Here is a 17767-nt window from a genome sequence, read left to right as displayed (position 1 = left end):
TACGCTGAGTGAGCCTGAGCGCCCCTCGTGGATCCGAAACCGCATTCAGGAGACATAAATTATTGCGATCGGGACTCGGTTTGGTGGGGGATTTTTCATCTACTCTACCGAACCTCTCTATAACCAATCAGCTCCTATCGGTGAAATCGATATATCGACTTATTTCACGGAAAGTTCCCGATTCGTTGTGCGTCCCGACGCTTTCGCGTGATTAACCAAAGGCATCGAAGGTTTCCCGATTTGTCATGCACTCGATTAATACCGTGCGGATGAATTCGAACACAGGGACACCTTTTGACGCTTCCGTAATCTCCTTTATTTCCTTTTTATTATTTTAATAAAGCGCTTTTTCACGCACGGATTCAAACAAACTTTAACCACAAAGCGTGTTTGTTGAACACACATAGAGAACTGATTTTTATCGTGGTGGTGATTTTTTTTTTTTTTTTCCACCAGCTTTAAAAACTTCATGTGATAGAAAAATAGAAACTTATCATCAATGCGATAATTTTCTTCTCTCATTTAAACAATATTTTAATTCAATTGAATCTAAAATATAATAAAACCATCGTCTTTTTTTTCGTGCGAAAGACAAGTTTGATGATATTTTGCATGTAATATTTCTTACCAGCACAATTTATTGATGTACAAATGCTAATTTCTCTAATTCGTTGTATAAACCATCGACATTTTTGAGTTCAACAATTTTGTTAAAGGTAATTGATGAAAATTGACTATATATCTTCTCACTAAATCATATTTAACCTGATATTCAATCGACGCACTTTGAAATAAATAAATACAGTATCTGGAAAGTGACAATCAACTCATTTGTTCGGTAAAGGTTTTTTATTCGTTTATTTTTTTTTATTTGTCCGCGTTGTCTACGAAAGAAATTCGTTATTGAGTATGATCAGTTTCCAGTAAATCTAACACGAATCGTAACATTATTAATGTTATTACAAACGGCGGAGATATCGTTGAAATTTCCCTCGATTGATCGCGGCGGCTATCGCCTGTCGGAGAATATATAAAGAGATAATTGTGAATCAATCAAAACACGTCACCGTCACAGAATCTCTTGTCACCGGCGTATCTCGACTCGCGCACAAACACACACGCACGGCATATTTCACCCTGGATCGGGATGCAGCAGCAGCTTGACACGCATTCTCTTACACATGCATCGGTACACGTGCATCGAGCGACTCACAGGATGCCGTCGACCCCCCTCCTCACCCTCGACACATCGTCGTCGACAGGCACGCACCGTGACGCACCATTCACTACGAGTCCTCTCCGAGGCTCGTCCGTCAGTCTGTGCGTAACGCACGAGCAGAGAGGGTCACGTGGTCTGCCTTTCGTAAATCGTTCCTCGCGCACGTCCACGCGATTATCAAGAAATTTCTTACGCGCCGTGAGGTTATGCGATTTGAAAAGAAAGAGAGAGAGAAAATATTTTAAAACGAATTTTCGTAATTTTTCACAATCGAAATATACGCATATACATATTCGCTGAGTAACAAGTGCGGTTTATTCTCGTGTTCATATTACATTATACTTTCACGAATCGCGGCTGCATTTCGTGCGTAAAAGTTGAAAGAGTGGCGGGTATGAGCGCACGTCGATCCGTGGGGTAATATATTTGGTGGTTGATCGAATAACCAGTGATTCTTGACGAGGTTTCAACTTCGATTTTCTCGCTTGGCCTCTCGTCTCGTCTCCTCTCCTCTCCTCTTCTCTTCTCTTCTCTTCTCGCCGCCATCTCGACGTCGGTGTCAGGTTTGGACGTCTGAATGCCGGTCCTCGACGGAGGTGTCGCCAAAAAACGAGGGGGTCGCGTGCGCAAAATGAGGATGAAACTCTGCACGCCCTCCAAGGAGTCCTACACTCTTCTCACCAGAAAACGGTACATATAATCATCTCCGATCGATTTTCACATTTTCTTTCCATCTTTTCGTATAACGTTACCAATCGTGTATACATATACTGTGTATGACATGTATATGTATAGCATACATCACAGATCATACGTGTTTCAACGAATTCTGTGCAGAGAATTTTCATTACTTATTATATATATATATACTTGAATATAACTCATACCGAAGAATTTGTCAGGACAAATGTAACGAGATAAGTTTTCCGTCCCATTTCCCTAATCTCGACTTATCTCACGGTCCAATATATTATCAAGCTGCAGACGTGGTAGCGCAGCGCAATAGAACCGTATGATTAGGCGTGAACGAGATTTGGTTTGTGTTAGACCAGTGAACGTGTTGATTTTTCTCGTACTTCAATACGGGTAAAAAAACAAAAATGGGAAATTTCGGTCGACGGCGATGTTATTGCAAAAGTTTTCAAATCACCCGATTCTGCGTCACGTTATTTTCGTTGCAGATTTTTTTCGGTTTTTGAAGAAATACTTTTCATTCGCGCGATACATGTACACATTAAGTAATTATCCGTTGAACCGAGTGACGCGACACGATGAGTCGTACAGACAAAATGTCCGGTTGTGGTGAGAGTGAACTTTCACGCACCCACATATTTGTATCGTAGATACACGAATGGGCGGTGAAAAAAAAAAGACATAAATAAAAAATTCCTGCTAAGCAACGACAGCGGAGAAGCGATGACGAATGAGCCAAAAAATGTCCATCTCATCCCAATCGCTGCTGCAGCAGCACGGCTTTATAAGACTGCTGCAGCATAATAATTATAAATTGCAAATGACAAAACCGTCTCGAGAACATCCGGTATAAATGTACATACCTAACGTTGTAAAGCAGCCGCGTATTCCCCAGCGGCAGTCGCTCACTGACCCAAAAACGAAGAAAATTAAAATAACATATCGCGCGACGCTGTGGAAAAAAAAAACCCGTGGGACTCGACGTTGCGCAATTTTTGCGCGAAACGCAATTGTAAGCGAGCCGTTTGCGAATGAAGGACTACAAGGTCTCGAAACTTGAGCTATAAGAACGATAAGCTATCACGGTGGCCCAAATACACGCGGTTCACGGATTTTCTCGCGCTTGAATTGCCAGGTTATATGGGGGCGGTTTTATGGCCAGAGTTGTTCGACACAGCACGCGGGGCCTTCCTCGCGAGAATCGAACAAGTGTTTAGGAAATTTGCCCCGTGTATTTAGTAAACGTTCCGGATTCTCGCGACCCTCGTATCTCGATGCGTGCAGCTGTTTCAGTTCCGGCGACTTCGCTTTTTCCATTTTTATCCAAGCCCCCGGGGCCCCCGGTTCACGAAACCGTGAATCAGAGCTTTGTGCCCCGATGCAACGTGAAAAACAAATCACGATTGCACGACCGGATGTGTTCGGTTTGTGTACAGAGTAGGTATCTTTTACGCAGGGAAACATCGAGCCACACACCCTGGAATTATTACGTTATTAATGATTATCACTGTTAGACGCCCCTCGTGTGCCTGAGTTTATTCGGTACCTACAAAAGGCCTGAAGTTAGTAACGTTAACGTAACGAAACATCGGTGAAAATAATCATTATTGCGCAATTTTAGAGATTTAGAGAATGACGTACAAGGAGTTGGCTCTGCGAAATACGAGTATAAATTTTAGACATTCCTGAAGTTGAGGAGTAACGATTTTACCTAAACATGCATCGTTACAGTAACATTACTAACTTCATCATCCTCGTGTACCTAAAACTGTTTGTTTGACGTTGAGGGAAAAGTTCGATCGTCGCTGGGCGCCGGTGATTATTCGATGTATAAACATTATCTCTGGCGTATGTGTTACATGTAAGGTACGCACATACGTACCATTCGCGGAAGGAGGTTTCATTCACGCTGCACAAGCTCACTCGGTTTGTAATACGCGCCTAGCTTAATTAGACTCGTGTATGTAACGTGTGTACTCGCAGAACTCCGGATGTTCAATTATAAAACCTGGACAGTGATTCGTTCATTTGTTAATTCGCTCGGTATACATAACTCTGTAATGCAATGTGTTTACGTACATTCACGCACGCCGACACACGCACGTCTCAACGATGGATTCATCAAACTCTAAAACCCGCTCTCGCCGTCCGGTTCGTTGATACAGATATCACGTATCGGATATAACCAACACGTACCTACGTCTTCTTTCAGAGAGTTTCAGCTGGAGCGTTCATTCAGACTTTGCACTTCACACGTATGTATAATTATATATATATATACATGTATGTATATATGTATATATATGAAAGATTCTACGCCTTTGTAGCTTTGCAACAGGCGCTAAACTTGGTCAATCCATGTTATAACATAAGGTTCCGAGTAATATGCAAATGTGTGACTGACAACACGCCTGCCGATTCCTCGAATAGACTCTGTAACACGTTACTGAAATAGCAGTGCTATCGTTCATTACGAGTACCGCTCATTTGAATTTCAGGATTGAATAGCCGTGAGAAGAATACGGTGCAAATTATCGAACTGAATGATAATTTATCTGTCAAAAGACAACGGAAAATTATTACAATAGCTTCGATTTATGAAAAGGTAATACAGTCGTGAATTCGAGTAGTTGTTTCGAACGTTATCGAACCCCATTTACCGCTGGCTTCTGTCGTACTTGGGCAAGGAAATTACCGCAGGCATCGCCAGTTCCGGAAGAACAAGTGTCGAATTTTTCGGAGGGAGCCTAACAACGAGACTCTTCGATGAAGGAAGCTATATAAGACGGTTAATCATCGTTTTTCACGTTTGTGTATATCGTATGCGTGAAGTTCGGCTTCCTTTACGAGCCGTATAAATGCATGCGGTGCGGTGCACGCATGTATTATACATATGTGTACACAAACGAGCCTGTTTTGTGGATACAGATGTAACGACGAGTGTCGAGTATAAGGAACGGTTGAACCGCGTTAACCTTTGACTACTTCCTACGTACGATTCACAGCTCTCTCGTTATACGCAGGGTTATGCTTTATGCAACAGGGTCAACGAACTACGAACCCCGTCGTTTTCGGAGGAAATACTGCAAGCCCAGAGGTGATCGGGTGAAAATCTGGGTGAGGATTCCTTTGGAATTATGCAAGTTGAATCGATCCATAAATAGTACTCCGACGTATAGAGAATAAATTTATCACGTCACGAGGATTCGGTTTCCCGATCACATCTCGATGATCTTCTCGTACATATCTGTGGCGTACGATTGTCGAATGGCAATCAATAATTGCGTCATTCGAATTTAGAAGGAAATTGTGCTCGTTCCGTGAAACAAGGACGGAGCTCTCGTAGCCACAGGCGGAGAAAGACAAACCGCACCACCACCGGATATCCTCTCTCATTTTAGTTTTACTCGTTGCGGTAGTCGATATCGCCACCTTATCAAGGTCTCGCCTTACTCTTTTCAAACGTCAGGCCTTAAGTAAGTGCTGCGTAGAATATTGTACACATGGCTATCCTGCATTGCATACGGCATACAAGTTGCAAGGCACGAACGTAGATGTGAATAATTGATAACACAAGAGAAGCTAACATTTTTCACAGTAAGGAGATTTGAAAATATGGACCAGACGATGATTCCATAATTTTATTGCTTTTTCACACTTGTGACGATTTTTAAGTGACACGCATTTTTAGTTTTGTCTAACAAGGAGATAAAATGAAAAGCCAGCGTCGTAATTAAAGGTAACAAATTTATGTGGGTGCTAAAAAAAATTTTATAAAGTAAAATTTTGCACGATCAATCGTATTTTCATTCTGGGGGTATTGGGGTAAAACTTCTCAAAGAAGAAGAAGAAGAAGAAGAAGAAGAAGGAGTAAAGTACACGTTGATTCTAAATTCGAAGTAACGTACCCTCTGCACGTCTCCTAATCCTTGGATTTGTTTTTCCGTCTCACCGCAGCTTTGTGTGCACTGGAGCACTAGACGGGACCCTCGAAACCAATTCCGTGATTTACAGTAGTCGGTTTGTAGTTTGTTTACACGGCAATTACCCTCGTAACCCAGCGTCAACTGAAGAGGTTTGCTTTACTATCCGTATAAATAGATTGCTTGAGATGCACGGATGAGCTCGTCGGATAATATTACGCGGTTTATTTCGCAAATGCACCTTCTTCATACACCGCAGCATCGGTTCAACCACGCAATTGCAATTATTTAACGCGATTTTCTGTCTTTCATCTCGATTTATCAAAGAGTTGATTTTTCATCCAACCATTTTTTACCAGCACTTACTGTACTCGCCGCAGGTTGGCTTTGAGATTATCCCGTGTACGCCTTATCGAAATCCATTCATGCCTCCGGTGCCTGCTCGCCAAACTTTCCTGCATCTGCTTCTCGGCTGCACGGCTATAGATAACAAAAAAGAAGTACCTTTTAGTTTGAAAATTAAATATAGAACGTGGGTGAACTGAAACTTTTACGGCACCGGGACCCTTTCATTCGAACACTCGCTGCCTGCAGGCGAAAGGGTTTCCTTGCACGATGGCTCTACCAAAACCTTTTTCGGCGTTAAAAGCTTTCCCTTTTTCCGTCCTCGCTGTCCCTATCCGCATCTTTCCTTGTATCCTTATTTCTGTCATTTTTTCTCTCTTCCACTTGTTTTTCATATCTTTTTAGTTCTTCCCTCGGTATGAATCTGTTTGACCTTTTCCCGCCACGCGCACATTTCCGCGTTCTGATTATCGCGTCGTTGTTCGCATCACGATTATTCCAGAATTACACTACCTGTCGTAACCGGAAGAAACCCGGTATACATGCAGCCTGCTCATCAGCGTAAACAGACGGTGACATTAACCGTGTAGTACTACGATATAGCTGTTTTATGCTTATCGTTAGCTTCCAGATTTTCCAGAGTGCTTAGAATGAAAAGAGAATAGAAGTGGAGTGCAAGGTTTTATATTAAATCCACATCGCTTCTCTCTATCTCTCTGTCTCTCTCTCTTTCTCTCTCTTAGCTTTATCCGGAATAAGCGCGGAAATTAATTCGCAGAACGTTATGCGGTGATTGCTGCTGAATGTACGAGAAACGATAAAATAAACCTCCGAGCTTATCTCTACAACGATTTATATAAGAAATAAAATTACGGTGCTTCGGTAATGAAATCACAGAAATTCAATTCGTAATTCGATTGAAATATAGCATCAAGCAGCACTGCGACTGTACATATATATATATATATTTAATCACATCTCGTTCGATCGATTCAATCATTTTATCTCTATACCTGCGATCAGAGTCGAGTTTTTACCGCGTTTATCGAAAACTGATTTGAGACACCTGCATCGACAGACCGCGCTGTAAGTTTTTAGCGTTGAAAATTGACTAAATTCACTTTAATTATTAACCAGAATTTCTGGATCGAACCGCAAGAAACGACATAAAATATAAGAACAAAATCTTGACCGTGTATCTGTTTTATCTGAATATGTGTAATACCGTTGGAGAAAGGAATACGTAACTCCTTAAAGTACTTCTATCTACCGTAAACTAATACCGTGCGTCTTACGAGGGATGGAAAGCAACAAGAAGAAGGTATAATAACAGGAAAGACGCCCACGAAGAATAGAAAATGGAGACAACAACTGGCCAGCGTCGATATCTCGTTGCCCATCTTCTACGGGTCTCAGCGTCTGACCAACGGAAACTGTATCGACAGGATTGACTGCAGGGGGTGGCGCTAGCCGGGAGGCAGAGGCTTCGACATCTGGTCTTCGGTTCCGTTCCACAGCCTGGAGAGCAGACCGGATCGAGCCAGACCACCGATGTCTTCGAACCTTTCGAAACTTACTGGTCTAAAAATAGTAAATACACCACCCATACCGAACAAGGCTAGGTGATGCGTGCGTCTATCGCGACGTTGTATCCTAGATCGGATCGAAAGTTTATCGTCTATTCTACATACGTATATCGATGTACAGATTCACGGCTGTTCCGCGCTGTGAAAAACCACCGTATAAATTATATCGCGCGTAATGCGAGCTTTGACCAGAGCTTCGGATGCCGCATCTCGGCCCAGTGCCGATTATAATTTGTCATCGATCGACGTACGCAATGAACGAATCTTGATGCACCACATCGAGGTAAATATCCACAATCTAGAAGTAAATTTTATCAGGCGTCAAGCTCTCGACCTCTTTATTTCCGCTGTATTCATTCTGACGTTCTTTTATCGATATGCTTTGTACCACGCCTCTGATTCTACGTGTATATATTATATTCACGAATAAGCTTCTTTTCGTTACCCGATAACGATTATTGATGGATTTTTTTCAGGTGTAAATGTGGGATAATAGTTACAGTGTTATAAAAATTTGAGAAAAGGAGGAGAGATTTTATTGTTTTTGAACGAGTAATGTCCATCGGATTACAATTGAAGTGAAATTTGACCAAGAATTTTAATATGTGTAAAATTCTATCGAAACGATTTCTTATCGAGTTATTGAAAATCGCTTCGGAAAGAACGTTTCTTTCTTCTCTGAACCGTAAAAGTGAGATCTTTACTTATACGACACTGTCGTATTTTGTCATCGTCGTCACGTTTTAATCATTCCGAGGTCGCGCGTTTCTTTACCGGTAGATCCTGAAATTCCGTCCACGTGTTCTGTAGATTACACGTTATACCGCGACTTAGAAACGAGCTACTGAATCACTTAACACAGGAACATGCACCTCACCTATCTACCTGACTCATCTCTCATCCGTGTAACTTTATCGCAGTCGCGTAACTTTCCAAGCTACATCCGTACAATAGATATATCAGTGCTGCACGTATGTCTTTAAATGCAGTAAATTATACCTGAGCCGAGATACCTGACCAGAAAATATTTTTCCTTTTACGTGTCTGCAGTCAATAGGTTCTCTCTCCGATGTACGAACAAACGCAACATCTACAGCCTCGGTGCAATAAGAAGTTTGCAATTTTCGCGTTTTCAGCATCTTTACATATTACATGCAAAACGCGACACCAAATTGATTTTTTTTTTTTAATTCCTTTATGTACCTACGTACGGAGCATCGTGTTACACATGATCGTACGAAAAACGGAGGATGAGAGAGAGAGAGAGGGAAATAGAGAGTGAGAAATTAATCCATCTCCGTAGCTTGGGTGGCTGCAGGAAGCGAGCAATTAAGCTTAGTATCTCGTCACCCAAGTCGCATCTTTGTTTTCTGACTCACGACGTGTCGGCGGATAAACGGTCACGGGCTCAGAAGCAACAGACCGTCCGGCCACCCTAGGCCGAGGGAAAGGGGACGCGTATGGGGTGGCATTCCATGGCGCTCTGACATTGGGTCAATTGACCAGTTGCGCCCACTTGTTCGTTTTCATTTCGCTTAATCGGAGCCAACGAAGAGCAATGGTTATGCCTTTCTTTATCTCCGAGAATATTACAGTAGCTACGCGCTATAACCCGATCCTCGACGTTTATCTTAGATGTGGAATAATCGTGTGCAGTCTGATACATATATATATATATATCTTCAAATTTATTCTTAATGGCTAATTCTATCGGAAGACCTCAACAGATCGACCAAATTTACAATCACGTGTTTTGCGAGCATTGAATTTTATTGAAAAATATGCAAATTGTCATATATTCCGATGATGAGAATTGAATTTAGAGAAACGATTATCTCCTTACTGTGCTGGATCGTTATCTGGTTAATTTTAGACTTCAGGTTTTAGTTACCTAATTTATGAATGGTCGAGGAGAGCGTCAGCTGTTTACGATAAGAGAGCAGCCAGTCGAGCCTGCTGACGATGTGTACTTGAATTGAATCAGATCTGCAGCGACAGATTGAATCGAATCGATTTGTAAACGTATACGTATAACGTTTTAAACTTTACAAACTTTATAAATTACAATAGATTGCAGGCAGTCGGCGTTACCGCGCGGATTGCTAGGATGCTGTGTAAAAATCTGCGCTGTATCATTGTGTTCTTTAGTAAAATTAATTACAATATTTCTGAAAAGTAATTATATGCATAAAATATCTTACGACGATCAGCAAGAATAATTCATAAGTTTAAACTCTTTCTTACCGTGTGCTTGTTTCCGTATCGTACAAATTTATCAGCAAACTGCTGCAGGCTACTTTGTCACTCCGTGAATTTGCATGAGTTTTGAATTTCGCAAAAAAAAAAAAATATATTGTCCACGTTTTTTTTTCTTTTTATTGCCAGTTATTTAAATTCGTATCCGAACTTTTATCTACAAACTAATATAACTGTGCACATTCTCGAAACGGGGTACGAAATGATTATGTATTATATGAATCGCCTTTGATTAGGCACAGATGCCACGAAGTAACGGGTATCCTGAAGCTTGCCTGTACGAATTTGCTAATTGCGTTACGTGAACTTCAGTTTAATGAAATTCGGTCAACTCGAGCGGCTTGTTCCATAGAAGCAGCAACAGCAGTAGCAGCTGTTGCAGTTGAATGTTTATGTGCATGCAAGTCAATTTACAAACATTAAGCGTATCTATTGAACGTAGACGACTTTCATTCCCCTGCCGCGAGATCAGGGCGAATTATACGAATAGGAGACTTACGCTATCGATTGTACGGGATCGGGAAAAGAAGTAAAAAAGAGCATAAGGTAGATGTATATATTCTGTACCGATAGCAATCTCGTTAGATCGAAATCTATAAAAAATAACAACCGTATCAACCTCGTACCTAGTACTTACTCGCATCTCATACGTACAGCGTTTACAACGCGATCGCTCCGCCGACAAATCCCCGTAATTTTTTTTTATTTTCTCTTGGTGCAATTCATCTCGTACCGTAGGTATAAACGATTCCGGCACACGATGGAAACGTGGATGTCGACGGTCTGCACGCGTTTCATCGACACTATCAACCTTCCATTGTGACCTCGCACAATATGTAATATTCGGAACGCCTCCGGAGCTCGAGTGAAGTACATACACGTTACCCGCGTTCTTTGTGCTCCGCATACCGTCGGGACGGTGACCAACCACCACTTTTCACACCCCACAACCACTCGGCGAGCTCGCCTACCCGTGTTATATATATACACATATATATATATATATACACGTGTACTGCAGGGGTGTAGAAAATCATCGACTTACGTTTGTACGCATACCATATCATACCTATAATATGTGCCGAAATCCCTGCAGTGCACATTACGCGAGCAATTGGCGCAATTACCCCCCGACATCGTGATCCTTGCTTTTTTCCTCGTCGCCATTGATCGCCGTTCCTCTGCATTCGGCATTCGGGGGCACAATGAACGGTCAAATTACGGGTATTAGTCGGATTTGGCGTGGTTTGCATTGCGATAAACCGGGAGTTACACGCCCACCTGGTCGATTTGTATACACGTACGGTACGCCGAGCACTGCACACGCCGAGTTGCACACGCGGTTGGGAAGAATCGGGAGGTAAACGATTCCGTAATCCAAAGCGGCGAGAACGACCCTCACAATCGCCGATTCTTCGCTCGGTTGAACGGTAATCAGAACCTACGACTCTCTGTGTGCGCGGACGAGTTGGCTCGGAATTTTTGGCATATCGGTCGGGGGTTGCCGCCTTTCCCCGTTTATATGTCAAAGGGGACGGTGTGACTCGTTGCTTTGTCGAGGCATCCGCTGCGTGATTCCAATGACCGCGTTACGATTGTCCCGAATCGTTCGATCGGGTCAACGTGCCAGCACGTCGCTTATTACAGGATATTGGAGAGAGAGAGAGAGAGAGAGAAAGAGAGAGAGAGAGAGAGAAAGAGAAAAGGAATCAAGTTGGAAAATTTTAAACTCGAATTCATTGCGAAGAAGTGAACTGCGGGAATAATAATCGGAATCATCTTTTTGTTTTGCAATTTATTACACTGGGTGGATAATCCGCTCGTGCATGTTAACAAAATAACATATGTGCATTGCCGTTGAATATTGGGTATATCAGGTTTGCGGGGGGTTTCATTTCATCCTTTGCCTTCTATAAAACGGAAATTTCTCTTCACGTGGAAACATTCCTCCGTTAAATGGAATTTTATTTATTTACCCCTGTGCTCCGACTTATCGTGGAAATCAAACGCGTCGCTAGGGGCTTGTCCGCTAATTAAATGAAACCCTAACAGCGTCATGTGCTCGGCACGAGTCATCGACAACTCGTTGCGGCGACTGCTTTCGCCTGCTTGTCTGACTGTTTGCCCCACGTACTTTATTTATTTTTTTTTTTGTTTTTTGTACATATTCCCATTTGATTTAAAGGGCAGAAAATTAACATATTTGACGCTCTTCTAACCACCGCGGGGGGGGGGGGGGGGGGGGGGGGCTCACCTAGAGGTTAAGCCACTTATCTACACGTGGCACGCACCGTGTCATCTGCTCTCGAGTGAGTCAGTTTGAGATAAAATTATACATGTTGAATAGAATTTAACGATATAATTATGCGCATGGATCGTGTCCATATAAGGGTTTCTTTTTTTTTTCACAGACGTAAAACCGTTGGAACTTTACTTACTCCTAAAAGCTCTCGCGTTCTATGCAGCGCATAAATTAACATTCTAACCAATTCTCTTTTCAAAATTATACTATTCGCGCTAAGCGCGTACGATATAACCCGTATAATAAAGTTTATAATTAATACAACCTGGCATATATTCTTGATCGCTCGATGATTAATCACTTCGAGCATTGAAAATAATTGGGAGCTCATAAATATAAAAATCTCTGTCCAACAGCGAGACGCTTATGATTAATATAATCTAGGCTTATATCGTGTAATAGTGAGAACTGCGACGTAAAACGGGAATACCTAACTAATCCGCAAATAACATACCGATTAGCCACTTTCTATTCCTTATACACGCGACGTCATATTTATCATCTCCTTCACAAATGATAATTCATCTCGGCTTAATGGCGATTCGAGTGTGTGTACACAGTGTAGCTTACAACGTACGTACACATACGTGGATAAGCGCTTGTGTTCGACAATGCGCAGGTATATTAAGGTCGAGTGGTTTTCGGAAGTACGGGAAGAAAAAAGTTGGCCGTATGACGGTGAGTAGGATACGAGAATGGATATGGGTACGAAGGATACAACGTAAAACCGGGTGGTTAAAAAAAAAGGGGGGGGCGACGATTATTCGTTCTCCGTATGTAGCTGCAGCGTGTGCCGTACGAGCGGTGCAAAAGGCGTGAATGTGGGTACTTTTTGTCACGATGCAAATGTCAATACGACACCGTATAGCATCGGTCTCCGTTTACCCAGATACGCATCGCCCCGAGTGCACAATGCCAAAATACTCGTAATAATAGTAATGAGGAATGAAATATGGTCTTATGCAAATTTTTAGACCCGCCGAGGAGGATACGCTCGCACTTACAGATATACAAGCTTGCGTAGGTATGCTTGTGTATAAGCCTCGCATATGTTCAGGCAGCAAGCCCCCTTTTTTACGGTACAGTATCGTTCGCGATGGTAAAAAAATGTTATCCTTACAAAAATTTCCCCGATATGTGGAAAAAGTGTAATACGTAGTGTACGAGAAAATTCAAATCGAGTATTTTTTACACCCGTTAGACGGTTGTCCTATGATTCGGTCTTTTTGTGTAAAAATAACACTGATGACAGGACCGTCTTTTCTCGTTACGAAATCAGCTTTGGATGACGGAAAGACCTGAGTCACTTGAGATAATCCTACGAAAGATTGTACTTCGTCTAAAAGTCGATGGCGAAACAGAAGCAGTGTATAATAAACGTGAAATGCCAGCTTCTCGCTTTGGGGATAATTACATCAGACTTTTAAGGTGCTTATTTTATCTTGTAAAACGTTTTCTCTTCAAATGTATCTTTGAATTACGAAAATCTCTGATTGAACATATAATGTATTCTCGCGGCCACGGTATGAAGAACATTATTTTCGTTCAATCGCATTTTCAGTACCGTGCACCGGTGAAAATAATTATTGGTCGCGAATTAAAAAGAATTGAAAAAGAGAAGAGAAAAAAAAAAAAATTGAAACATCGAGGCTGTCGTATGCGTACGTAAACCTGTAATATACTTGGCTGGAAAATTTTGCTTCACGTGTAATTTTGTGGGCGTACACAGACGGTAGTGAAAATATTTGTACACACAGAGGAACGACACGTGAGCCCAATGTGAAGGGAGGAGGTTTCACCGTATGCCTGTGGGTGTGGTATAAACCAACATCTCACCCCCTCCTCCCCTCCCGCCCTCCCTCTTCCCAACTCGCGACACGTAACATATGCACTGCTCAGTTGAGCTTTGACGTACGCTTGGTATATATATATGTATATGCACGTATGTGGACTACACACACGGTGTAGCCATCTAAATTGTCCCAGCATCGTCCGTCGGTGCGACGGCTATATTGTCATTTGGACCCTTCGAGAGTAGCAGCGTCGCTTGAAATTACGCAACGCTTTTGTGTGCCGTTTTTGTTTATATTGTTTTACTTTGGTTTCTTTTTTTCTTTCTTTTTGATTTTGGTGGGGAGGGTACTTTTTGACTCTCGATTTATACGTGGGTAGTAGAGGTGCCCTCGGAAGGTAGAAGAATTAATGGCACGTTAATACAGGACGCACCGTGTGCTGTGTTGCTTTTAGGTACTCTATGTTAGGTAGTACGTGCATTGTGTATATAAGAATCTGCGATGTCACATATGTCGCGATGCGGGAGAACAAGGTACTCGTAACTTCAACTAGACATTTTTCACTACCGGTTTCAGCTGTGCCTGTGTAATTGCAATTGTAATTGTGTCGCTGTGTTATATGCCTATACGTATTGTAACAGGGGGTGTTTTAGAAAATTATCATATTATTATTGTTTTATTTTTGTTAGTCAATTTTTAAATCTGCCACTTTTGACGAACAATGAACCTCTCAAAGTTTGTGACTCGATATTTGCCCATTCAAGCAACGTACGGCATCTGCTTAACTCCGTTATAGAGTGGCGACATAATTATTTTTTTGACTAACATGTTATTAAAACTTGAAAAAAAAGGAAAAATTAAGAAACTCTGAATTGAATATTTTTAAACTCTACTCAACAAAGTCGTTTTATTCATCTTAATATTAATACTAAAATCTTATCTATACTAATTCTATATATATATATATATATATATATACACACGAATACTAAATTCTTATTCAGAACAAGCTGATATCAGCTGACTCGGTGACTACTAAAGTTTGTGTAAAGGATTAGAAGACAATTGTTTTAACGTTGTCATTAATTATCAAGTTCAGTAGCACGTACACACGGAGGTGAAATAATCAAGTCGTTCTTCTTCGTTATCTTGAACCGTGCGATGGTTAAAAATAAACACTTACACAACAATGCTGTATCAGAGTACACAAAGGAAAATAAAATTAAAAATAAAAATAATTATGACACTGGAACAGGAAATTACGTTAGCCCGCAGATCCGGTCAGTCGGGTTGCGAGCAGACAAGCTTATGCGTATAGAAGAAAATTAAATAAACGAATGAAAGTAAAATAAAGAAAATATGTTTGTTCATCAAAATGGAACGACAATGAATTTCGTACATGTACACGTTGTTCATTTAAATATTACACGCCGGCACGTGCGAAAATTTCACTCGCAGAGTTGATTGGTTGTTTATTAATTATTTATTGTTAGTACGAGGTTCTTCCGTGTGAAAGTTTCGCCGCTCTGTATCCAGTTACCTTCAACCTTTTTTTTTCCTCTTCTTTTCGAAGCAACGGCGCGCGTGCTACTAGCCCGAGCACACATAGCGCAATTATCGCCTGCTTCAATCGCATTTTTTAGGTTGCGCGATGATCGACGAGCGCGAATCCATCACCGATTCACACAATACCCGCAGAGGCGTGGTCACGTGGTCGCACAGTACCGTAACAAGATGCAGGAAGAGGAAAGAGGTGGAGAAAAAAATAAATAAATACGGAAAAAGAATGATGAAAAAAAGAAACGGCAGCGGTGACTAGAGGCAAGGATAGGCAACACGATCCATCAACGTTCAAACGAATGACATCCGAATGACCGAATTAACATATTCATAGAAATAAAGGGGGTCTTCCTCATCCCGGCCCTAGGACGACATCTGCCAATCAAATACCCACCCGTCGACTTGCCGAGACTATAAAACACAAACAGCGTTGTACTTCTGACGCGTATGGTTTATACTAAATTAATATTTTATTCAAATTCAGAGACCAGACTTGCCGAGGTTGGTTCGTTCCTCCTGCACGGACCAGTTTCCTTCCTGAATTTTTCACATTTGCATCTTGTGCAACTTACGCGACGGTGGCAAAGGCCAATATAAACATAATTAAATAGAACCTCTGCGTCTGATCGTCCAGGTGTAAACTTTTGCTACGATTAGTTTTCTCTTGCACGGTTGTATATAGCGTGTCATTCTTTCTACGAGCGTAGAGGACGGTACGGAGATTCATCAGAATTCTTGATTATTGGGTCTTGCTCTGAATTTTACTCTGAATTCTGATCACGCGATGAGACACGGTTTCAGCAATAAATCGATGAAACTTACGAATTCGAAATTTACTTTGGATGTTAATGGGATTATCAGTGTTCACGCAAAATTAGCCCAAAGAACTTCGGTATATATCCGGTGAATGTGAAGAAAGGGAAAAGAAGGAAGCTGCTTTAAACTGGCCGTAAGTAAACCCTCGAACTTCCCGTTCTCGCACTGCAGGTTCCAAGTTCATACAGAAAAAAAAAGAATAATATCAAATTCCAATTTTGAACTATAAATTCAGATTCGTGATTAACGATTTTGAGGCCAAAATCGAAATATTTTTTGATTTGTTTCCACCATATTGGATGGCCATTTTGGATTTCGCAATCCGACTTCAGATTCGTGATCAGCCACCCAACAAATCAACGAGTACCAATTTTCATCTGAATCTAAATGTTTTTAGTTTTTTTTTCACCTTTTTGCATACGCTAAATTTAAATTTTGCAAATCTGACCCTGGATTCGTGATTAGCGACCCAAAAAAACGGTACCAATTTTCATTCAAATCCATTCATCCATCCTCAAGATATCATTTTTATTTGATTTTTTGGAATTTTGTTACTCGAATAATTGAAAAAGTACTGAACCGATCAGAACCAAAATCTAATCAGTTCTAAGCGTAAAAAAGCTGCGTCAATTGAGATCAAAGTCTTTGAAATCCGGAGACTCGTTCTCGAGATAAAGTCGGATAAAAAAATTGATCACGTACGTACATACATACACACACGGTCGTCCATCTGAAAATGATTGAAGGTGATGCTCTAGACTTAAAAACGTGTAGATCTAGTGAAAACTCGACTTTTTACTTTCGGGGTCATCACCAATAACTTCCTGTTTTCTTTGAAAATCGAGAAACGGGAAGTTAAAAAATCTGTCATTACTTTGCGGTAATTATTATTGTACGCAATTACCTAGGGTACAAATTCCGACGAATAACAGAAATTAGCGTTTCACCGTCGCGGGCTTTCGTTCAATATATATGTATAAGCATGTGTATGTATGATATACGGTAGAATGGAACAGAAGCGGTACAGTCGCGTTTATTGTTTATTAAATTTTAAATTATTCAATTAGTCTTTCGTCCGCGGAAGCTACCGTCGGCGGTGTGAAACTCAATCCCATGAGAATACGAAGCGTTTCATTGTGGTTTGTTATGGTTTATCGTGACTCTTTATGAATGTTATGGCGTTTCTCACCGGCTTGTGAATATACACAAGAAATACATTCCACACATTGCCCCGCGTCTGACTCGGTTCGTTCCCTTTATATATTTATTCGAGT

The 17767-nt window shown here is 41.3% G+C and overlaps 1 protein-coding gene across 5 annotated transcripts in view; it reads left to right on the top strand.

Moving 5' to 3' along the window:
• LOC124225029 (Rap GTPase activating protein 1) overlaps positions 1-17767 on the top strand; it is a 139607-nt gene that overhangs the window by 72933 nt on the left and 48907 nt on the right. The window contains exon 1 of one of the 5 annotated variants that reach the window (XM_046637418.2): positions 1332-1909. The exons of the other annotated variants lie outside the window; for them this stretch is intronic. Within the exon in view, the coding sequence (XP_046493374.1) occupies positions 1797-1909 (113 nt within the window). The 5' untranslated portion in view covers positions 1332-1796. Of the gene's footprint in view, positions 1-1331; positions 1910-17767 lie in introns of those variants that run through there. 5 annotated transcript variants of the gene reach the window in all.

This window comes from Neodiprion pinetum, chromosome 1 (assembly GCF_021155775.2).
Source record: "Neodiprion pinetum isolate iyNeoPine1 chromosome 1, iyNeoPine1.2, whole genome shotgun sequence".
NCBI classification, from domain to species: Eukaryota; Metazoa; Arthropoda; class Insecta; order Hymenoptera; family Diprionidae; genus Neodiprion; species Neodiprion pinetum.
The sequence above is the reverse complement of the archived record's forward strand: the minus strand, read 5'-3'. Positions and strand labels throughout refer to the sequence as shown.